The sequence below is a fragment of the Zeugodacus cucurbitae genome, chromosome 6 (genome assembly GCF_028554725.1).
Source record: "Zeugodacus cucurbitae isolate PBARC_wt_2022May chromosome 6, idZeuCucr1.2, whole genome shotgun sequence".
Lineage (NCBI taxonomy): Eukaryota > Metazoa > Arthropoda > Insecta > Diptera > Tephritidae > Zeugodacus > Zeugodacus cucurbitae.
Window position 1 is genome coordinate 69,189,124 of NC_071671.1, and position 24,965 is coordinate 69,214,088.

The 24,965-nt window shown below is 34.9% G+C and overlaps 1 protein-coding gene across 1 annotated transcript in view; it reads right to left on the bottom strand.

Moving 5' to 3' along the window:
• LOC105221185 (uncharacterized) overlaps positions 1 to 24,965 on the bottom strand; it is a 65,374-nt gene that overhangs the window by 35,996 nt on the left and 4,413 nt on the right. Inside the window, 1 exon segment of the mRNA XM_054233243.1 lies at positions 7,925 to 8,448. Within this exon segment, the coding sequence (XP_054089218.1) occupies positions 7,925 to 8,039 (115 nt within the window). The 5' untranslated portion in view covers positions 8,040 to 8,448.

Below are 24,965 nucleotides of genomic sequence, written 5' to 3' on the forward strand. Positions count from 1 at the left end.
GTAAGCATTTATTTTTCAATAGAAATAGTAGTGCGATTATTGAGAAGAAATCAGTTACGATATTTCGAACCAACTGATTATTTTGATTATTCAGGGGTTATGTCATTTTCTCGCTAATGCAATAGACAAATTTTTAGCGATAAATATATACAAAAAGAATACTATAAACTATTTTATAACCAATTCCAATATTATATTTTTGATGTAGTTAATTAATTATCTGAAAATATGAGATTTCAGAGACAAGATTGTATATGGAAAACTTTTTTTTATATTAAAAGGAATCTTCGATTCTGACTCCGCGCTAAATATAATTAGATTTAAACTAATTCATACTTGATTCGAAATGGACAGTAATATAGATATAGACTTTATATTCTGCGAAGGATTTTTTTCCCCAAAATGAACCATAAGACAAATTATTCTCTACTTCTTTTTGCAGGCGTGGGACCGTATGTCAACAATAAACGTTGACCAACTCCGATAAAAGTATTGCTTCAATGATAACCATCCTTTTTATCTTCAATGAAAGAGATAAAAATACAAAGTGAGTAAATAAGTTCTTAGAGTGCCCGTATTATGGGAATAAAAGCAGACGCAAGTTGTTAAAGCTGCTTGGAGGAAAACGGAAAGGCACTCATCCAAGCACTTGCTACATCCATCATTCCAGACAGCATTCCAGACTAAGGTTAAACCAACTCGGTGTGTTTACACTTTTGGCGAACCCAGTCAATCGACTGGAATAAGCACATAAGCCGACTTAAGAACTTTGTATTAGAGGTCAAGTGCTTTGTGGAATCATGAGGGTCTAGGGATCTGTTAGGAATATTTGGATACCACAAAGGACAGTGAGATTCTCTGCAGACGTGGAAATATATCCCTTGCCCTAACCCCTTATCACAGCAATAGAGAATAAAATAAGAAATATGTACCGATTTTACAGTTGTAAGGTACATTCTGGTTCAAGAGCTCGCGTAAAACCAGAAATCAATTGCATTGGACTGGTTAATTAGTAAAGTACTTGTATAAGACTTAATTTGAAAAACCCAATCATTCGAATTTTGAGTTAGTTTTCATTCTTAATAAACTATCCTAATCATTTTAAAAACAATAGGTTCAATAGATCTTCAAATGATTTTAATGATTTTTTATGTCAGAAATGAACTGGAAATTGTTTCAGTCTGGTAGTAATATAATCCATTAGTAATTATTTCCATTGAATAATATCAAGTTTCAATTTTTGAACGTGTATAAAAAAATAATTTTGTAGTTTGCAAAAAAAAAATAAGCAAGCACTCCTTTTAAAAATCGCTCCCACAAAAAACAACCCAACTGATTTGAACCTCTGACTGTTAATGCGGCTTAGTTGGCTTTATCAATAAATAATTACTGCTATTAAATCTTCAAAAAAATTATATACCTCCTAATGGCGCTTTACTTCCTATTGTTATTATTGTTTTTATTTTCATTGCATTTTTTGTTTCGCTAATTGAACTCTTTCCGCCCGGAAAATCACATACACGTGCGAGTACACGAGCGTATGTAGTTTACTAACCGCATTGCCAACCGAATTTCGTGCAACCAAATTTTCCACTTCCACCTACTCCTCGTTCTCCTTGTCCACCAAAGCAAATTAATTCATAACTTCCTATTCGGCGGAAATCTGTCTTCCACCTATATGGCTAGTCAATAAATTGGTGAGGGGGAGGTACGTCACGGCGTCGTAGTCACGGTAAGCGCCGTCAGTTAGTCGGTTAGTCAATCTCCATTAGCCGCTGGCGATTCAGCATAACTGAAGCCAAACAAAAGAATAGCGAATTGAGCGAATGTGTCACGGATGAATGGACGGAGGAACATAGTAACTGTATGGCATAGGTGGAGCTGGAGCTGGAGCAGGGGCACGGCACGGCAAGGCAAGTGGCGTACTGAAATCACTTAAATAATTCCTACCGCCGGCAGTCAATTCCATTAGCATTTTATGGCATGGCAGCTGCACGCTTACAATGTGCCATACTACAATTACGCTTCGCTGTGCACACATAAGCATAAATATGTACAGGTGCACATGCATATATAACGGCATAGTTATACTCCACAAAATATTTCATGTCGTATAGTCATGTATGTGCGAAAACAGAGAAGGATATTGCAACAAAAAAATAACCGCAAATTGTGCACACCGTTATGTTTCTAAAAGCGAATTTTATATTTTTGCATTATTAATTCGTTGTTGATTGAAGGTAATCGACTTCGAATTCGGTAAAGTGGAAATTGCTGTACCTGCTTTGGCATTGTGTCAGACAACAAGCCTTGAATATGAATTAGTGCAAGCTATGAAAGCCACCGAGTAACCGAGTTGCCTGGCTTTCCTTGTAATGCAAATATGTACCGTGTTTTTGTTTTTGTTATTGTTATTGTCATTGGATTATTTTATTACATTAAGAGTTGTTACCGCTGGCGCCATCAAACAAAGCACGAACTTGTTTTCTGCGCGCGTAGTTTCGGCGCGAACTCTAACCTACTTCCTCACACTCAACCAACTAACACTTTTTCATAACTTTATTGTCTTTCTTTGTTCACCAGACTATGCCACCCATAGTCTTCTGTGTATTTGCATGTTTGTGTAGCCATGTAAAACGTCAGCGCCCTCGACAAATATTCAAATTTCCGCAATTTGTATAAATTTGATGAGTTGATGGCTCGTTTTGATGGTTGTCGGCTTGTCGGTTTGCCAACCGTTTTTGTCAGTTTGTCGGTTTTCCGTTGGCGGTTTACCGTTGCACCGGCGCTCTGTCTCTCCTCATATCCGTTCGTCGTCATCACGGTTTGTTGTTTCTTACTCGCGCGCCTAACGCTGCAAGGTTCTGCATAATGTGCTGTATGTGCTCAACAATGTACTCGATACTCGCTGACTGTTGATTGTTGATTGTCTCACAAATTGGGCCTCCCAAATTTTGGCATTTCTCCAGAGTTGTGCTAAATAATTGCGCGTCCCACGTACGTGTGCGTGGTATTAAATTTCATGTCTTAACTACGGGTTATAGAGGATATGGAAGTTGTGTGGAATTTCATACATGATTTATTTTCCTATGTTTTTTTCGAAGGATTCGGTGGGTGAATTATGGAAATTTTAATATGAACTTTTTTCGTGTTTAAAAGAGTTTAAATGAAATTAAAAACTGGATTTTTATTGTAGAAGAAGGTAGATTTTTAATTTTTTAATAACTCCAAAATAACTTACTTAATACATAAGTGTTATACAGCGACTCACACTTTTACTATGAATTCAATATTCTCTAAAACCATTCTCTCCGATAACATTGGTTTTTGACCAGATCCCAAGCGACGCGAAACGCTATTTCTTGTGCAGATATTTGAGTTTATAAAACATAAGAAAGGCACAGAGAAATAAATCTGGTGGTGCATGGTGTCTAGACCTAGATGCGACCTGGTTATGTTTCATTCGAAAATATGTATCCATCAATGATATTTTCGACTGAGCTTAGACGATCTTGAGATTGTCGTGTATGTCTCATATGTATATATAAACTATTCTCATGAATTCCACTGTTTCTCTTTGATGACATGATCTTCACTGAATGTGTTATGTCCCTATGATACTTGTTTTATTGTTGAAGTATACTTCCAGAAATCTCCACACCACTATTACCACGCTTAAAACTAGTTAAATTTTGAAAAAAATTCAACTCTCTTTACTCGCTTTATATAAATAGTAGACTTCCTAAAAATGCTATCAATTTCTGCTGAAAATGGTTACAACAAATCGAAACACTGTAGCTTCTATCTGTAAGCAATGTAAATAAATATTGTGCTAACAAGAAAGGGTTATACCATCAAAATGCCTCACACACACACATGCCTCTAGATTTATGGTAATTCATTTGAAAGCACACTCTGTGGCAGTTACAACACCACACACGTAACCACTTATGCGTATCTGCATAAGTATGCGGTCTAACGTTAAACATACATCCATACATATGTCTACTTGCACACTTTGTAACTTTATCAAACGCCAGAAAATATATATGCTTCAGAGGAATGCCCTGGCGTTGAATGAAATTGCTGCTGTTGCAACTAATCAAGTGGAAAATTCCGAGCAGAAAAAGAGGGAAAAGTCCTGACACAAAAGAATTTGCAAAAATTGGTAAATTGAGATGTTGTGCTAGAGCCCTTTATTATGGTTTTCAACTTTTCCGTATCGTAGCTAAGACCTTTTACCGTTACCCGTATTTGGTATAGCTTTTAAACCCTCTTATCACTGACATTTTAAAGCCTACTTTATTCTCCCATTTTGTGGCATTTGATTTTATTTGCTTGTCAAATATTCAATTGAAGGCTTTTAGGAAATCAGACAAAATTTAATTTATGCAAAAATTCGTCGTCGTCCCAAATTGTCACAAGTTTCTGTCGCTGGCAAAAGCACCGGACTTAGGCCGTAGTGTGTTAAACACAAATTTGTTGCGCTTTAATAAATTGTGTTGTGTGTTTGTGTGCGTGACAAAAGCTTTTTATTTGCTGCTAAGCTTAGCATAATTGACGCTGCGTAAATTGCAATAAAAGTTATGAGTGTTGGTAAATGCCCTCTTGACGCGGAGTTGAGAGCTCTCGATTCATGAATATTTGAAAATTCAGCAACACTCGCATTTTCAGAGCAATTGAATTGTAATATCACATTTGAATACTTAATTGTTTAATGTAAATATTTTAGTTGGGCTTACATTGAATGAAACAATTTGAATTGCTTGCTAAGTGATGGAGATTAAAATGATAATGTGTTAAATGCGTCACAAATTTGAAAAATATATGGAATTATTTGTTCAAATATGTATATGTAAAATAATGAAAATCATTATATATAATATATGAGGGACCAACTTCACTCATTTTCGTCACCAAGCTAAATTTTAACCAAAATTATACAATTACTTTTGCTTTGAGATATTTCGCCTAATATTAGGTACACAGCTTGGAGAAGTAATACCCCGATATATCCTTTTTTAGAAGAAAAATAATCATTTTTAATAGCTAAGAGTTTTATTGATTTTTCGGTAAAGATTTATCAATAGAAGTCCACGTGGTCGGTATATGGGGCCCTAAAAAGTAATAATCATATTCCGGCGATTTATAGAGGGGCGTTGCCATGTGTAACATATTACGAGAGAATACAAATATAATTTCGAGCATACGCGATTTATTGCACCAGAATTATAATTTTTGTTCTTTATTCTCTCAGTTCACTTGATTTCCATATGAGTCTCACTGATTACTTGAATTATATAGCTAATAGCCAACAAGTTGGACCAAACCCATGATCTACGAGTTGAATAACCTGTTATTTGATGGCAGTATGCTAGATTTGTATATAAATATGTTACTTTCCACATCCCACCTAATAAATGTGGTATATTTGTAATAAGTTACCTGCTGGCACTTATTCAAATATTTATTTATGAATGCCTGAGTATTAAGTTTAATTGGATACACACTTTGGCAATCAGCAGCAGCAAATTATATGCCAGTTCATTATATCAGTTATATAGTCGCTTTATTTACCTTTTCCATGCTAATTTGAGTAGTTAATTTTACTGGCACTTCAGTAAGTATTTATGCCTGAAGCAGTGCTCCGAATGAAGAAGGATGCACAAAGTGTTCGTTTGACACATATTTGTCATTTGTTTGAGAAAATCCGTCAAGCTTTAATAGCAAGCGTAGCCACAGACCATCCGCAAACTGGTATATACACTATAAGTATATGAAATGTATGAGTATTTATGTGCGTATGCTTCCACCCCTTAGCATGTGGTAATACGAGTAACATATGTATGTATGTATGTACGGCGCAAATTATAATTCTCATTAGAGTAAACCATAAACGAGTTATAATTTTTTGTTATGAAACTTTGGAAAGTTGTTGCTGTTTTTGTTGTTGTAACCTTAGTTACCTTGCGGTGATTAAATAAACTTTGTCGGTATAACTTTGATGAATCTGCACAAATGGCGCGTGCACGCCGTGGTGATGGGGTATAAGGTTTCATAATCACATATTTCATTGGACGTGCTTTACTATGGCTAATCGGTGTACTCGTATATCCCTTTATGCTTTTCGGTTTCAGAAGGTTACAAATCAGTTGCAAATACTCGGTTGATTGATGGTTTTTTGAAAAATACTCGCTAAATACATATATTCAGGTAATGTTTGATTTTAAGGTGGATATAGTTATTATGTAAATACATACCTTTTGTGTACATATATTTATTGTTTAAGAGAATGGAAATAAATATATTAGGAATACATGTAGCAAAAAACTAAAAAAAATCGATTTACCGAAGCTGTTCAAAATTATCGATATACTCGTATGATCAATATTCAATATACTCAAGACTAACGAGCTACATGTTGACGCCTCATTTGCTGCAAAAAGTGGTCGAAAATTGGGCCTCTCTGCTATCACATACCCGAAATTATTTTTAAAATATAATGGTTAACCCTTATATTCATAATACATCTGAATTCTTGGCCATGACATGCATTTTAATTCTTCTTCAAAACCAAATATCCATTATTATTGATATTCCGTTGAGCGCTCGTGAAAATTTTCATTTAATGCTGCTCTTTTATAGAAACAAAAATTGTTCGACTTAAGCTTAAACCTGAAGTCAAATATGAATAATACATGGCTTGCCCTGAGTTTCAATTCCACTGTCAATGTAAGGCTCAGCTATTACGGTTTAAAACCCTAAACATTAAGAACACATTAAATCTTCAAAAACGCATTTATATTTTTAATACACACATGTCTGAATGTGAATTTACTTCTTATTTACCTTAGAAAAATAAGTAAATATGAAGACACTTGAATAATTAAAGCATATTTGTTCTTCGCGTGTACCCAAAGAAATATGCGGATATGTAAGTAACTCTTCGCTGCCACAGCCGCACAGCTCTGTGTGCAGCATAGAGCATATTCTCAACTCAAGCGAATAAGGGAACAGACAGCACTTAATTCGGTACACACTTTTATCAAGAGAATTGCACAAATGCTGCAAAGGCAGAAAGCGTCAGAGTAAAAAGGATCAAGCGGAGCATGATGAGCTGTCAAGTTGGTAGCGGTGGCAAGTGGAAAGGTAAGATGTGCTCACACATAAGCTTATAAGACACAAATAAAAAGGCAGATTCACACATACACTCAAGCATCATAAACTGAGATATTTATTCATTTTTATTGTTATTGCCTCGTTCTCCGCACATGCATGTGCAAATAACTGGCAGTGAGTTTAGAATGCGAGATAATTAATTCAGGCAAAGCAACGCAAATTTGAATAAAGGCGAATATAGTGTTTATGCAGGCATTTCTTAGTTCGCATATTTGAGATGTGTAAACAACAAAAACAAAAAAAGACGAGTAAAGACACTGCATAGCTGAAGAAAAGTTTGCTAAAATTAAAAATTAATTTCACAGCATTCCGTTTGAGTCTCGCGTGAGCTTTAGCGCATTATGTGCCTCAACAGTTGCCTTAGTAAGGCAGTGAAAGTGGGGCAAGCATCGTTTTTTGTTGTTGTTTTTACACAAAGCCAGTTTGTGTTTAATTTTGAATAGAACAGCTGTCTTCACTGAGGAAGAATGGATACCACGCTGTGCATAGTGATACATGGTAGAAGAGATTGAAATTAAGGCAGAGAGTTGAACTCTTGCAGAGCTGAATTGACTTTAATATATAAAATACAATTACATTATAGATTTAGCTGGGTTTTTTATTTTTATTTTTTGCATGCAAATTAGTGTAATTAAATGTTTTCTAATATCTATTTTAGTTCAGCTTCTTAACAATCTCACTAAATACTGAATTAGTAACTTTAAACATAATAACTTATACTAAGTATACTTTTAGGCGCACTTACCCGCTATACAGGCATTCGCAATCACGATTGCAGTGAGCATCAGTAATTTCTGCTCCATCGTGCAGCTGCTGTTGCCAAAACGCTTGCGATAGAGTATTCTGTGATTGTGTTCCATTATGTGAGCGTAGAGTTTGCCTCTAGTTAGTTGCACTCCTAGGCGACTTCGTAGTTGTAGTTGTTGCGTATATCTGTTAGTTTCTTACTAAACAAAATCAGTCTCCATTGAAATTGTCGTTTTACGAGTAATTGATGTATGGCATTTTATTCTCCGCCGGTTGCGGTTCTGCGGCTACTCAACTTTTTACGTTTTTTTATTTTGCAGTATTTTAAATTTTGCCAGGAAAGTTTTTCGGTTGAAATTATGTTTTAGTTTAGATTTTCAAATGCACTAAAGTTTGCGGATAGTATTTCATTTACTTTTTAGTTGGTTTTTGATGATTTTCACATTATCTCACATTTTGCTTTTTCGTTTCACATTTTTTCTCTTCATTTAGAAAGTGTCCTTCCATGAAATAATTATTTTTCTGTTAGAAAATAGTTAAATAATTTAATTATGGGTTATCATGGGTTATGGGTTATTAATAAATATATTTTAATGAGTAGGAGTCCAAAGCCATCTTGGTGGTGTTCTCAGAGTTGTTACATATTTTTATACTCTCGCAACCTGTTGCACAGAGTATCATAGTTTTGTTCACATAACAGTTGTTTGTGTCACCAAGAAATAAAAGAGTTAGATATGGGGTTATATATATATAAATGATCAGGATGACGAGTGGAGTTGAAATCCGGATGTCTGTCCGTGCGTCCGTCCGTGCAAGCTGTAACTTGAGTAAAAATTGAGATATCTTAATGAAACTTGGAACACATGTTCCTTGGGACCGTGAGAGGGTTGCTTTCGAAAGTGGGCAAAATCGGTCCACTGCCACGCCCACAAAATGGCGAAAACCAAAAACACATAAAGTGTCATAACTAAGCCATAAATGAAGTTATAATAGTAAAATTTGGAATAAGGGATCGCACCAGGAAGGGGCATATTTGGATGTAATTTTTTTGGGGAAGTGGGCGTGGTCCCGCCCCCAAATTTCCAAATTGGTTACTTATATATATCTCGCAAACCAATGAAGCTATATAAACCAAACTTTCTGCAGTCGTTTTTTTAGCCACTTCTCAATATAGTTCAAAAATAAAAGAAATCGGATAATAACCACGCCCACCTCCCATACAAAGGTTAGGTTGAAAATTACTAAAAGTGGGTTAACTCACTAACGAAAAACGTCAGAAACACTAAATTTCACATAAGAAATGGCAGATGGAAGCTGCACTCAGATTTTTTTACAAAATGGAAAATGGGCGTGGCGTCGCCCACTTATGGGTCAAAAACCATATCTCAGGAACTACTCGACCGATTTCAATGAAACTTGGTTTGTAATAGTTTCCTTACCTCCCAATAATATGTTGTGAAAATTGTCCAAAACCAGAACTTTGAAGACAATCTGAATCGTTTACTTTACAATATATAAAGTAAGCACTAGTGAAGATATCGGTGCAAAACTTTGCACAAATACTGTATTTATAGTGTGGCAGCCCATTTCTAAAAATCGCCGAAATCGGACCACAGGTTTTCAAGGCCCCATATATCGAACATGAGGACATCGGTGCTTCTAACCTAATATTAGGGTTTCCAACTTTCAATGGACTTTATACAATATATATGACGAATACGTAGGTCAAATTGTGTATTATATAATATTAATTAAGTTAAATAAATAAATTGCGAGAGTATAAAATGTTCGGTTACACCCGAACTTAGCCCTTCCTTACTTGTTTTTTTTTTTTAAGACACTCTTCTAAATTGTAAAAAATAATACATCAAAAAAAATATAAATACACTTTTTAAGTTCCAGTTTAAAACAGTTTAGTTTGTTTGACAAAGGCAAGATTCAGCTGACTCACAATTACTGTGAACTGGAACAATCCTAATTTAAATGCCTTTCAATTTTAACTCTAAACCAGCTGTTGCAACAATCTGATTTCATTCATTATTGTAAGAACACCTGTTTAACAAAAACAAAAATAATTGATTTATTTATATCTAGCACTACATTAGCTGTTCTGCTTTATGTTGCTGTCAGCATTGTAGTGTCTTCCCCCCACAACTGCTTTGAAAACTGAAAACTACCAGTTGAGCATGGTCACCGCCGGCGTTTACTTCGGGCACTTTCTACAAAAGTTCAAAACATTTCATTTACTTTTCGAAAATTACACTTCCTTTCTTCTATTTTTTCGTTTTTTTTTTATTTAAACGCTAGACTTTGTTCGTTTTGCCATGGCGCGTAAATAAATATTTGTGCTTGCAACTTTTGTTGTTTTTCGCGTTTTTGCTTGCGCTTGACCTTCTAATGCGTGTAATCTTTGTTTGCATGCGCAAAAAGCTATTATAGTGTTGGTGCGCTTTCTTGTTCCACAGTCTACTTTTTGCCAAAAATTCTGTTTTTCTATTTGTTCAACGCTTGTTTTCTTCCAACTGCGCAAATTTGTTTATTTATTTTGGCTTGTTTACATTACTTTTTAGTCTAGTAATTACTCGTTCATTCAAATTTGCGTTGCCGTTAATTAAAAATTTAGTAAATTTTGCAACATATTTTTTCACATTGATCTTGGCATTAGTCGTGTATTGTATATTGAGGTGTCAAAGCAAATTTAAATCTATGTTTTTTGAAAGTCTTCTGTTTATTAAATGTATTTTTCCAAAAACAAAAATAAATAAATTTTCCAATATTTTATGGAAAACATAAACTTTTGCATTTGTGGTAAATAATATTGTATTATTTTCTTCGAATTACAAATTAAAATCTGCGTGTTTATGAACAGTAAATGTTCTGTCTAATGTGGTAATAAAACGTGCATAAATTTACGCAAGCGCAAATTTAAGTGCAATGTTCCGTTGCAATGCCTTTTCCTGTGTGCGGGCTTAGAGAGTTACATGCTTTTACGGTCGGTATTTTTAAGCCTCATTAAATGTTTATATGCTTCGATGGCGCTTTAAATCAAAATTTATGGCATCAATAAATATTTTGATGTGGTGGAAACATTCACTTAACTGAAGTACTGATTGATTTTAATTTTACAAGGAGAAAATAATTGAAAAAAATTGTTTAGAAGTATGAAAAACTTCTTTTTTGCTGAAATGTATACAACTTTTCATATTTTTATTGTCTTCATGGATTTTTACCACATATTTAAAATTTTCGCAATAAGTTACGTATACGCAATGCCCCTCAAAAAGAATTGTAAGCAGTTTATTTTTCAATGAAACACTTAAATTAGTATAAAAATACGCATAACATTTCATATTCTTCAATATGATATTGAATGGAAAGTATTGAAGAATTTTTCAGTAAAAATATATATTTTGAAAAGATTTATAATTTTATAAGGAGAAAAAAATTTTCATAAATATGAGTAAAAACCTATTTTTTTATTGAACTTTATACATTTTTACTTATCTTTTTGTATTGCGTCCATACACTTTTACCACATATTTAAAATGGTTGCAAAATGTTACGTATACGCAATGCCCTTCCCACCAACAAGCATTGCAAGTAATTTAAATGTCAATAAATCAATTGAATGTGAGAACTCAACTTACTTAATGAGTATGAGAACTCAATTAACATTTCATATTCTTCAATATGGATAATTAGCGGAAAGTATTGAAGAATTCTTCAATTAAGATATATTTTCGACTAGGGTTGCCAACTATCACGATATTATGTAAAAATATTTTATGACATATTTTAAACTAGAAAATATAAAAAATAAAAATAAAAAGAATATTGCTATAAGAAGAATTGTTTGTTCATGCAATCAAAATTACTTTTTTTTAAATCGACAATAGAAAAAAAATTATATTTTTGTTGTAATTCAAACGTTTTTTCAAATAACTAATACTCATTAATAGCATTTGATCCACACAAACAATTTTATTCCACCGAAGGCATAAGTGCGTGAAATTTCCATCTAAGCGAGGCTTAAGACACCAACTCGCTATAAGAGCATAATAAATTTTAAATTAATTTAAAGCTTAAAACATCAGACACACACACCGAAACACAAGTTCGTTGTGAAGAAGAAATTCAATTCAAAAACTTTTCAATTTAACGCTTCTTACTCTGATTCACTAACGAAACTCTTCGTATGAAATGGAAATTACGAATTTCTTCTTCTTTGCGCAATACATTAAAGTAGCAATTGATTTAATTACGCCACATTTGCATGCATGTAGTAATCGCACAGCAGCGTCAATATGTAATAATTACCGTTGCTACTTTGTTACCTACGCATCATCCGATTAATTACAATGTAAACAAAGTCGCATGCAGCTGAAGCAGCGCATTGAATGGACGAGTAACGGCAGAAAAAGCAAAAGAAAGGAACAAAAATAACAGAACACAAACAAGCCAATTACGGCGCTGATTAAGGTGTTTTTCCATTTGCACACATACACATACATACACACACACATACAAACATATATAAGTATAAATATTTGAGTAACAGTGTGCTGCTGCTCTACTGAGTCATAAGATAATTCGCATTTAATACGAAGACTGCCATTAACCCACCGCGTGCGCCATGGAATATGCTTCCTCTTGCGGTGCATTGCCCGGGGTTACGCTTCGCCAATGTTTGCATGTATGTATGTATGTATGTATGTGAGAGTACAAATTCGTTTGTGAGTTTATGGGCTAGCCGCCAGTGTGAAGACTCTAACAAAAGAGCTGTCACAACCAATAGCCAAGTTTAGTTTTGCATTGTGGCGCAAAGGTATGCTTGAAACACACTCCCTCACAAATATGTACACACATATATATATCTCGTATATATAGGAATTACTATGCATTACCTTTATTTCGACTACGTTCAACATTTCTGTAGTTTTATGCATATTTATGCATGCGTACGTAATTCGCCAAGTAATTATGTATTTATGAATAGGATTAAATGTAGATGGTCCAGACATGCGACATAACAACGCGCACACTCGGCATGAAAAAGTACACATGAATGAGCAATAAGAAGATTTGGTGTAGCGACGACAAGTTTTGTTTGCGTAACTATTGGTTGATATAAGTAGCATTTGCTTTAATGAGCGTTGAGTTTTGGGAGCCTTAACAAGCCCACGTAACCACAATGTGAGACAATTAATTAAGACAATGATTGTTGTTCGATAAATAAGATCCCGTAGGAACAATTAAAATGAAGGTTTGGCGTTGCTTACTGGACTAGAGATATTTATTATTTTTGTAAAATATATTTATTCTATAAAGAAACAAAAGCATTATGGGATGGTTTTTATCGTTATGCAGTATCAAATCTCAAATTGAATAACCGACTTTAAAAAGCTACAGCACTTCTTCTAACTGGTGGTTTAATTTTTGGGTTTACTAGCATCAAGTTTGTAATATAATCGGGGTACGATTTTTGTGTTAAAGTCTACTATTTAAATTTAGTACTATCCATTCTTTTTTAGTGTTGGATTGAAATCGTTAAATAGTCATGTTTATAGACTAAGAGCACCCTTTTTATATAGTAAAAACATCAAACAAATTGTTTTAATAATTAAGATCACTTTTTGGAGTAGATCAAATCTAATCAAAGTACAAATACAGCTTTTTCGGAACTTTACTTAACATATCTTTTGACAGAGGCGCATAATTATTGTTACGAAGTTCATCCGCTGAATATCTTTAGCTCAATGTTGTATAGCATATCTTGGCAAAGACCTTCTAGAAACGAACGCAAGAAATATTATAAAAATTCCATACAAATTCTACATCCCATCTGTAACCTATTACGACGCCTTTCCATCATACATAAGAATATTAAATATTTCAATTACAAAAACACATCAGTAAACACGTTACTTTATTTAGGGGTTATATACAGTTAGAATTTTCAAAAAATGGATTTTTTTTTTATTTCATTTTCTTAATGTACATATATTTAAGAATACACACAGAAAATTTCGATGAATATTTTCAAAATTACAAGCAAATGAAAAATTTGAAAAGGCGTTTCACAGTGCCTGGAAGTACAAGGTCCAAACTTTAAACGCGTTTTTCTCAAAATGGTGTTTTCAAAGTCGGTGACCAACATTACTCGAAAACGGCTAGACCGATTAGTCTCAAATTTTAACACGACCTTCTTAAATATATTTTTTAGTAATTAATCGTAGATTTTTTCTCTCCGATAAATATTTTTTTTTTTATAAACAATTTAAGGCCGAAATTTCGGTGAAAAATCGATTTTTTTTTTTAGAAACCGCCATTTTGTCAAAAAATTTTATTTTGCTTATTCCTTCGATTAATTACTAGATTTAACATTATTTTAACGAAATCTGTTTGGTTTTTTAATTTCGGATGATCGAGTTCCGAGATATAGTGGTCACCGCAAAACGTCTTTTTTGAGAGTAGCTCTTTTTCAAATAAATATTTTTACTAGTACTAAGTCTTAAAAAACAGTTAAAAGATACCATAATATGTGTATAAATTTTTGGATCAATAAATTAAAAAGTTTTCTCAGAAAAAATTCTGTAAAATTCACTTTTTTTCGGCCGTCTAACTGTATATAACCCCTTAAGGGGAGAAGTCCATGTAAAAGCATAAAATTCCGTATATATTTTTTATATTCTTAAAGGTGATAAAGGAATTTTATTATTTTTGAATTTAAGCACAATTTATTGATTCTTTCTAGAGTACAAAAGAATTTTTTTCTTTTTTTTTCATTTCAAAATGGCGGCTACTCTAATTATCACTCTTCAATCATTAATATGAAACAGACAAATTTGAGCGTATTTTTTAGAACATATTAATGTAAAATATAAACCTATTAAATGAAAAAGCAAAACATTCAAAATAAAATTAGCCTGTGGAAAAAGTCAGAATTTAGGGCTATTTTTTACTCCAAAAAAGTTTTTATTGACGCGAAATATCGTAAAATTTCTGTTTTTCTTTCTGTACGCACTCTCGACCTATCATTTACATTAACTATTCGAGAAATTGTTTTTACCACTCATCAGTACACGCTCAAGACTTTTTTTGTTTTTTGAAATAATAAATGGATTTCTAAACGAAAATCCCGAACGCATTGTAATCAACAATTCGTCATACAGAGGTGGTGCTGAGAAATATACTACACTCTTTTATTTTACCCAGAGAATTTCATTTCAATTATTTCTTCAACTATTAATACAGAATTTCAATATTCAACAAATTGCACCTGTTTGTGATTTTATTCGAAATCTAATATCAAAAGAAAATCTGTGTAAACTTCCAATTGATTTCTACTTTACCGCACGCTTCAATTATCCCGAAGCTAGTTCAATAAAAATCGAGTTATGAAGAAAATGTCAAGAACATAAATTCTTTTATTTCCTTACGTATTTCTTTAAGTGAGTATGCTGCTATTCCTCTCTATGTGTGTGTGCTCGATACATAAATCATGAAATACCATTTCGATGTATGAAAAATAAATGTTATTTTTGTTGTTTTAAAATTTATTCTCAACTCATTGCGTTTCAATATCAGTTTCTTCCGTGCAATATAACAACCACAGTTCAAAACAGACATTAGAACCATAGTAAATAACCAACCGCACAATAAACCTTAAATACAGTGTGGAAATGTGTATGTATGCACGAGTATTCGAAGTGAATTTGCTTATCGGCGATCTTTGCGGTCAAACAACTGCGATTATTTTGGCAATTTCGACTTAATGAATGAACTTTTGCCAGTTCGTTGCCTCCAGCGTCAGCGGCAGCAGCAAACATTGGCAATCAATAGGCAAAATACGCACGCCTAACTGAAAATACAACGCTGCATATGAGTGCGTATGTGTGTGCGTGAGTGTTTGAGTCTTTGGGCATGTGGCTTGTGGGTGCCGCCGAAAGCAAACATGAAACTAACATCCACCTGATGCTGACATGGTGGCCGCGCAAATGAGCGCCTCTTTCATTGGGCGCAACAATTCTCTGGCCACAGCGCTCACAATAGCTTAGGCGCTACACTATTTCACGCATTTGTTTACGAAATTTCGCTTTCACCGATTTCGGTGTACGATTGCGGAATGAATGATTCAATTTGCCAATATGCCCTTTATCTTGATTGCAGTTGTTGTTGTTGTTGCTATTGTTGCTTTATTTTGAATTTTCCACGCAGCCAAACGACACGCAGCCGAATACTACGCGAGTAACTGTATACATTGCAAGTGAGTGTGTGTGTGTGTAATAGGCAGTGAGTGAGCCAACAAGTGATTGAGAAATTGGGTAAACAACGCACATTTTCACTTTCACCTACGCACAGCCACGCACGCACACAACACACACAAACGCGGCTATTTTCCTCAACATTTAAAACGTTCGCTTTCATTTGAACTTTTGTTATTTGTTATTGGAGTGCTGGCATTTGGTGCATGCTTTGTTGATGAGCAAATAGTGCATTGACTGCCTATGCTCTTGCTTGTGAGTGTGTGTATGTAATTGCCACCTGGTTGCCATATACGCCGTGTTGCCAGTTCATTATATGCGTGTATGTGTTTACATAGGCACACATGTTTTCTATTTTGTATTTCCATTTTTTTTTTCAATTTTTGTATAGCGCGTGTGTGCGTTGGTATGTTTTTTGTCTACTTCGGATCGATTTCAGGCAACGCGCTTCAATGCGCTGGCAGTCAGGCAAAGCAAACAGGCAAAAAATCACTTACAATAGGGCATGTCGGCGCATAGCAAATGTAGACTGACAAGCTGACAAGCTGCAAACCTGATGAGATTTATTTTGTTTGCATACAATTTGGGCGCGAAACTAGCGCAGACTCTTTTGACTATTTTTAAACACGAATGAAGGGAGGGAGTGCAGTAAAGGAGGGAAGAAGCTTGCAAAAAAAAGCAATCAAGCTTAAAAATATTGGAATTATGATATTGAATTTGAATTTTTTTGAAATGTTATTTAATTTTGTGTGAGATTACAATATTTGTAATTAAAAACAACTTTTAATTTTTTTGAAAATTAAAAAAAGGAAGAAAATATTTTTTTATGATATGATACAAAAGATTCTTTTAAAAACTTATTTTTACCAATAATTGGGTTGAAATGTAAAGTATTAGGAAATATGCTATTTTTCGTATGGACAAATATACTTTCTATTTTAAAATTTTATGATGTTCGAGATTTAGTGTTGGGAGACATTTTTATTGGAAGGCCACTCTGTCGTGTGTTTAGAAATAGTGTGACAAATGAGTTTTTACCCACCGAAAAATGCAATTTATCAACCATTTACCAAGGAAACTACGTGACCAATACAGCGTTGTTAAATTTTTCCAAAAAATATAAATATAATAATATAAAGAACTGTCTTTTAGACACGTAGTTTTCAAGTAGGCATAAAATGCATGTAACTTAATGTAATGACAAAGAATTTAGCATAATAATAAAGATAACGGTTTGCCGTTATATTTTTTTTTTTAAATATTTTTTTGTAATATATTCCAGAAGATACCCAATTTTCGACCACTTTTTGCAGCAATTGCGACCGTATGTCTGCAATCAACGTTGTTCCAGAGTAAGTCCGTTCATTAAGAAATGGCAAACCAAACTATGTAAAAGGCAAGTAACAGCTGACAAAAAAAAAACAACTCCGAAAAAAGTACAGGCTGATTGGAAACCGCACATATATAAAGCACTATTTATAACCTGTGTAAAATACCAACAATAAATTCATGAAATTACTTGGATATTATTGTATTGATCAATGGAACGAATTTTGCCAAAAAATATGTCAAAAATTCTTTTTAATTCTCTGAAAACTAAACTTTAACTTCTACACTTCTTAACAAATTTATTTTTAAAAAATTTTGCAAATTTAATCTTTTTAATTTTTTTTTGTAATTTCTGGAGAGTTTTGCAGTTTGTGCACCTATAATCTCATTAGAAAAAAATTAAAATTTTGCACAAAATAACGCCTTTAAATGTCGCAAACAGCATTATAAGCAATATTTATATGAGAAAATATAAAGTCATAATTCAACTTTTCATAGCAATATTTTGATGAATGTGGGAATGGCAACACATTGCGCCAAAGTACGTAGCAAACGCATTTAACATAATTTTAAACGCATAAAAATCGTGAATTTATGGCTTCTACGAGTCGACACACAATACCGTTGGTTGGATGGCATAATTTAGACAACAAAGTTCAAAATCAATGGTGGCAGCAAGCAGCACGCGTGACACACGCAAACGCAATAATATGAGTAAGTAATGACAAAAAACAGAAATATATATATAGCTATATATATCATAGTACATATGGCTGCAAGTACGAGTATATACTTTCACTGGCACTTGAAAGCAACACGAGTGCTGACACTAAGTCACAAGAGTACTTATACGCCCCAGCGGGCACGCAATACATACACACTCACGCATATATGTGTGACATGCACGGCTATGAATATGTACGAGTATATGCACAGCAGTACTCACTGCTAATGCCTGCTGTGTTACCCATACAGGATATAGATATAGAAATAGCAGTAGGCCACATATATGTATGTGAGTACTTGCAATACATCCAAAGCGCGAAGTGTCTTTACAATTTCCAATGCGCATAGCGGTATATATGTACATATATATTTAGGAGGTTTGTATAAATTTTTGTGCAGTTGATTTAATGTTGTATCCTTAATAATCTGCACTGAACGATTTATGAGTACTGCCACTTATTGTCGGCACTTTTATGATTCACTTTATGGAAGTAATAAATTACAAGGGTACCAACGATCGTGCACTTGTTTTTGTGGGTGTGTGTGTGTGTTTGTGTTTATGCATATGACTTATAGGACATCTCAATAATCGACAGCTAAATAAACAAGCCGAACTGCCGAAGGCAAGTAAAAAGTCATAAATGCGGAGAGCGCAATAAAAGTGCAAATGTAAGAGGCGGAAACCAAGCATTTATGTGCGTACATGTATTGGAGAGAGTCTTATGATTGCACTGCATATATATAACTGCAATTAAATAGTATACTTTGTGCCTGATTTCATGTTTGTTGCATTGGTGATTTATAGCTCACGTGCTCCCTTTGCCTTCTGCCTACAAAACTCCTTCGGCTGTCAACGTCAGTAAGGTCATTAAAGCGACGCGTCAACAGATTTTCAATAATTTTACGCTTCTACACGCGCTAGATGCATTAATAAATCATTAACCGTGAAAACAATGAAAAATTGTAGCCAAAAAGTAATATTAAGACAAATGAATAGCACGAGTGCAATAACATACAGCAAATCATGTGTGGCGCGTTTATTTATAGCCAGATAGGATGTGAGATATGTATACATACATATGTATGTGTGTGCATTGCAATAAAAGTGTGCAATAATTGCTAATGCATGGCATATATCGCCGGGTTCATGTTCTGCGAAGCGTAAGCACATAAGAAACAAAAAGGCATACGCATTGGAGATGAAGATATTAAAGACATTATAAATGCTATGTTATATTACCACAAGTACTTTGGACTCTTATTTTTAAAGATATGAAAAAAACAAGTAAGGAAAGGCTAAGTTCGGGTGCAACCGAATATTTTATACTCTCGCAATTTATTCATGTAATTTTATAAAGATAACACAATTTGGCCCATATATTCAGCATAAAGTTCAATAGAATACCGAAAATAAATAGTATATGGGGACCGAGGTAATTCCTAAACCGATTTCACTCGTTTTTACCACCAAGATACAATATATCGAAGACTATATGCTCACTTAATTTTATATTACTTATAAGGTATATGGGATCTGGGGGAAGTTATGACCCGATTTTAACCATTTTTGGTACAGAGAGAAACTGTTATAAGAAAAAAATTCAGAGGGAATGAATTACATTAAAATATCTGAGGGATTTACCTATATTTTCGGTGAAAAATTACCCGTAGGCACTGAGTTCTTCATGTTCGATATCAGGGGCCTTGAAAAGTCATGGTCCGATTTTGACAATTTTTTCACAAGTGATGTCACAGCTCAAATACAGTATTTGTGTAAAGTTTTATTCGCTAGCTTCATTGGTTCCTTATGAATACATTATAAAGTGAACGAATCAGATGGAATTCAAAATTGAGTTAATGGGAAGTAGACGTAGTTGTGAACCGATTTCGCCCATATTCCACCCGTGTCATCAGGGTGTCAAGAAAGTGTTATTACCGAATTTCATTGAAATCGGTGGAATAGTTCTTGAGATATGGTTTTTGACCCATAAGTGGGCGACGCCACGCCCATTTTCCATTTTGTTAAAAAATTTCAGTGCAGTTTCCTTCTGCCCTTTCTTATGTAAAATTTGGTGTTTCTGACGTTTTTCGTTAGGGAGTTAACCCACTTTTAGTAATTTTCAACCTAACCTTTGTATGGGAGGTGGGCGTGGTTATTATCCGATTTTTTTCATTTCATTTCATTTGGACTATATAAAGAAATGGCTAAAAGAAACGACTGCAGAAAGTTTGGCTTATATAGCTTTATTGGTTTGCGAGTTATATACAAAAAACCTATTTGGGGGCGGGATCACGCCCACTTTTCCAAAAAAATTACATCCAAATGTGCCTCTCCCTAATGGGATCCTATGTTCCAAATTTCATTTTCATAACTTTATTTATGGCTTAGTTATGACACTGTATAGGTTTTCGGTTTCCACCATTTTGTGGGCGTGGCAGTGGACCGATTTTGCCCATTTTCGAAAGCAACCTCCTCAGGGTGCCAAGGAACATGTGTTCCAAGTTTCATTAAGATATCTACAGGAGCACACTCCTGTAGGACCCCCAGCGGTGATCTAGTGGTTGATGACCAGAGTATACTGTGTTTGTGGAGGGAACACTTCTCCAGCCTGCTGAATGGCAGTGAAAGTACAACACCAGGAGATGGCGAACCCGATTCCCCAATCGATGACGATGGAACAGATGTTCCATTGCCCGACCGTGAAGAAATTAGAATAGCAATTACCCGCTTGAAGAACAACAAGGCGGCGGGGGCCGATGGATTGCCGGCCGAGCTATTCAAATACGGCGGCGAAGAGCTGATAAGGTGCATGCATCAGCTTCTTTGCGAAATATGGTCGGAAGAAAGCATGCCCGACGATTGGAATCTCAGTGTACTCTGCCCAATCCACAAAAAGGGAGACCCCACAATCTGCGCCAACTATCGTGGGATAAGCCTCCTTAACATCGCTTATAAGGTTCTATCGAGCGTACTGTGTAAAAGACTAAAGCCCACCGTCAACAAACTGATTGGACCTTATCAGTGTGGCTTTAGACCTGGAAAATCAACAACTGACCAGATATTCACCATGCGCCAAGTCTTGGAGAAGACCCGTGAAAAAAGGATCGACACACACCATCTATTTGTCGACTTTAAAGCTGCTTTCGACAGCACGAAAAGGAGCTGCCTTTATGCCGCGATGTCTGAATTTGGTATCCCCGCAAAACTAATACGGCTGTGTAAGTTGACGTTGAGCAACACCAAAAGCTCCGTCAGGATCGGGAAGGACCTCTCCGAGCCGTTCGATACCAAACGAGGTTTCAGACAAGGTGACTCGCTATCGTGCGACTTCTTTAACTTGATGCTGGAGAAAATTATAAGAGCTGCAGAGCTAAATAGAGAAGGTACAATCTTCTACAAGAGTGTACAGCTCCTGGCGTACGCCGATGATATTGATATCATCGGAAACAACACCCGCGCCGTTAGTTCTGCTTTTTCCCGCCTGGATAAGGAAGCGAAGCGAATGGGTCTGGTGGTGAACGAGGACAAGACGAAATATCTCCTGTCATCAAACAAACAGTCAGCGCATTCGCGTCTTGGCTCCCACGTCACTGTTGACAGTCATAACTTTGAAGTTGTAGATAATTTCGTATACCTAGGAACCAACATTAACACCGATAATAATGTCAGCCTTGAAATCCAACGCAGAATCACTCTTGCCAACAGGTGCTACTATGGACTGAGTAGGCAATTGAAAAGTAAAGTCCTCTCTCGACGAACAAAAACTAAACTCTACAAGTCCCTCATCATTCCCGTCCTACTTTATGGTGCAGAAGCGTGGACGATGTCAACATCCGATGAGACGGCACTAGGAGTTTTCGAGAGAAAGGTTTTGCGGAAGATTTGCGGTCCCTTAAACATTGGCAACGGCGAATACCGCAGAAGATGGAATGATGAGCTGTATGTGTTGTTCGACGACATAGACATAGTCCAGCGAATAAAAAGACAGCGGCTACGCTGGCTGGGTCATGTTGTTCGAATGGATGAAAGTGCCCCAGCTCTGAAAGTTTTCGATGCAGTACCCGCTGGTGGAAGCCGAGGAAGAGGGAGACCTCCACTCCGGTGGAAGGACCAGGTGGAGAAGGACCTGTCTTCACTTGGTATTACCAATTGGCGCCAAACCGCCAAAAGGAGAGATGCGTGGCGCACTGTTGTGGACTCGGCTATAACCGCGTAAGCGGTTTCTACGCCAGTTAAGAAGAAGAAGAAGAATTGTTACTCAAGTTATCGCTTGCACGGACAGACGGACAGACGGACGGACGGACAGACATCCGGATTTCAAATCTACTCGTCATCCTGATCATTTATGTATATATAACCCCATATCAAACTCTTATATTTCTTGGTGACACAAACAACCGTTATGTGAACAAAACTACTATACTCTGTGCAACAGGTTGCGAGAGTATAATAATATCGATAAGTGATACCGTAATCGATTTATTTAAGTTTTTTTAACGATGCAAATACTCTGCAGATTATTTGGAGTTATCTTAGATAAGAAAAAGAAGGCTTTAGTGGTTTTAATTTTTATAAATTTTCCCTTCTCAACAAATATTATTTGCCAAGGTATTACAGATCCACCTGCCAGTAACTCTTTGCTTGTCCACATACACTATCACAACTAAAACTATTATATATAAAGGGTGTTTTTTTTAGACATGTGGTTTTCAAGAAGAAATAAAATGCATGTAATTTATTGTTATGGCCATGAATTTAACTTCATTATGAAGATAGGGGATTGCCATTATGTTTGAAAAATGATTCCAGGCAAGTGACCACCGCGACTGGGGGCGAATAAATTTCTGCTCAATTTTCGACCGCTCTTTGCAAGCCAGTTCATTCTGAAATGGCAAAGCAAACAGAGTATACTTAAGTAACAGCTGTCGGAAAGACCAACTTCGAAGAAGAGTTGTCTCATTGAAAATCACACGTTTAAAAAAAAACACCTGATATATGTGTTTACGCATTAATAAGGCCAATAGAAAATCATTACTGAGCATTTACTCAAACACATTAAAATGCAAATACACTGAGAGAAAAAAGTCATTTTAATTTTGTGAAATTTTACGAAAGTTGTATTTCGGCCAAATTATTAAAATTTATCGATTGTGGCTTCGAATCTCAGATAGCTCTTGAAATAATCAACTAAGTTGTATACCTTTTTCTAATATTGAAGAACAAGTTCTCTTTAAACTTTGTAAAAAAATATTTCCTATTGAAATAATGTAAACTTTATCAGGCAATATTTTCTCACTCGTCCCTATCTCTCTCAGTGTAGTTCATATGTCCAAGCAATGCATTCATGTTGTAGTTGTTTGTATATATTTATTGTATGACTTGCTAAGTAGCATTGTCCAGACATGGAACTACAAATATTTTTCTTGTCTATTAACACAACTATACACATGTACATAATTTTATAGGAAAACATATGTCAGGTACTGTTGTCAAGTATTTATTGACAAACTTATATTTGAAAGGATTGAAAGCAATTGTGTTGGGTTGTTTACCACGTCTGTGCCACCCTGCAGCTCTTTGATGGCGCAGGAATGTATTTTATTGACTTCAAATTCCTGCTGTGATGGGTACACATTTTATTGATCATATTTACTTTCACTCAGAAAATTTATGGCGTAAGCAATGAGCGCAACGTTGCATATAAACTATTAAAGTTGTACCAAGTAGAGGTGAAAGGTCGAAAATGTTTTTTGATAATAATAAAAATATAAGATGAATTTTACAAAAAGAATTTAAAGAATCAAAAATATTTTTTTTATTAGTTCATTAAAATACTCGAATAATTTATTACAAATGTAGATATCGTATATTTCTAATTGCATTCAAAAGTTATACTTCTAGTTCTCAGGTTTTTAGAGCGGACTTTTGACTATTGAATATCAGGCACAGATATCTTTCAAATGTTCAAAATCGACGACAGTTTTTCGATGTTAAAGAGACAGTTTCTGAGCGACAAAGCAGTAAATCTATAAATCTATCACTCTTTTCCTATCTATGAGGACTGGCACCACAAGTTGAAATATGACACAACTGACAAGTAAATATGCCTACATATATATTTTAACAAATTCCGCTCTTCAATACTTTTCACTTTTCTCTTTACTCATTCCTTCATGAATACGATTTTATGACAAATTATTTTAAACACACTTGAACGAATTTCGGGTATAGAAAAAGGTCAATAAGTAATAAATTAAACTGTACTTAAGTCATTTATTTGTCAACCCCCATAAAAAATATTGCGCGAGTTTCTTCTCTCTCTTCTAACTTGCTTATTATCGTGAGAATTCAAACAGTTTGTTTTCCATTAACCTTCTCTGCTTACCAAATCATCATTAACGGTTTTTCACCTTGACAAGGGTTCCAGAGTCACAACAAACACGAAATTTCAATTGTAATCAACGTCACATTGAGATTTGGAAGGTGGATAAGAGACAACATACTTATAGATATTTATATACAACAAAAGATAAGCGCCTAATTACCAAACAACCCGGGGATTTGTCTTACCGAAAACACAGAAGAGTTTCGGGCAGCTCCGAGAGACAGTGTTAACAATCATCTTGAGAATTATATGTGTCATTAAGGAGACTAACAGCTCCGCAGTGTCTTAGCCTCCACCGCCGAAGCGAGCAGGATGCGAATTAACGCAACAACAA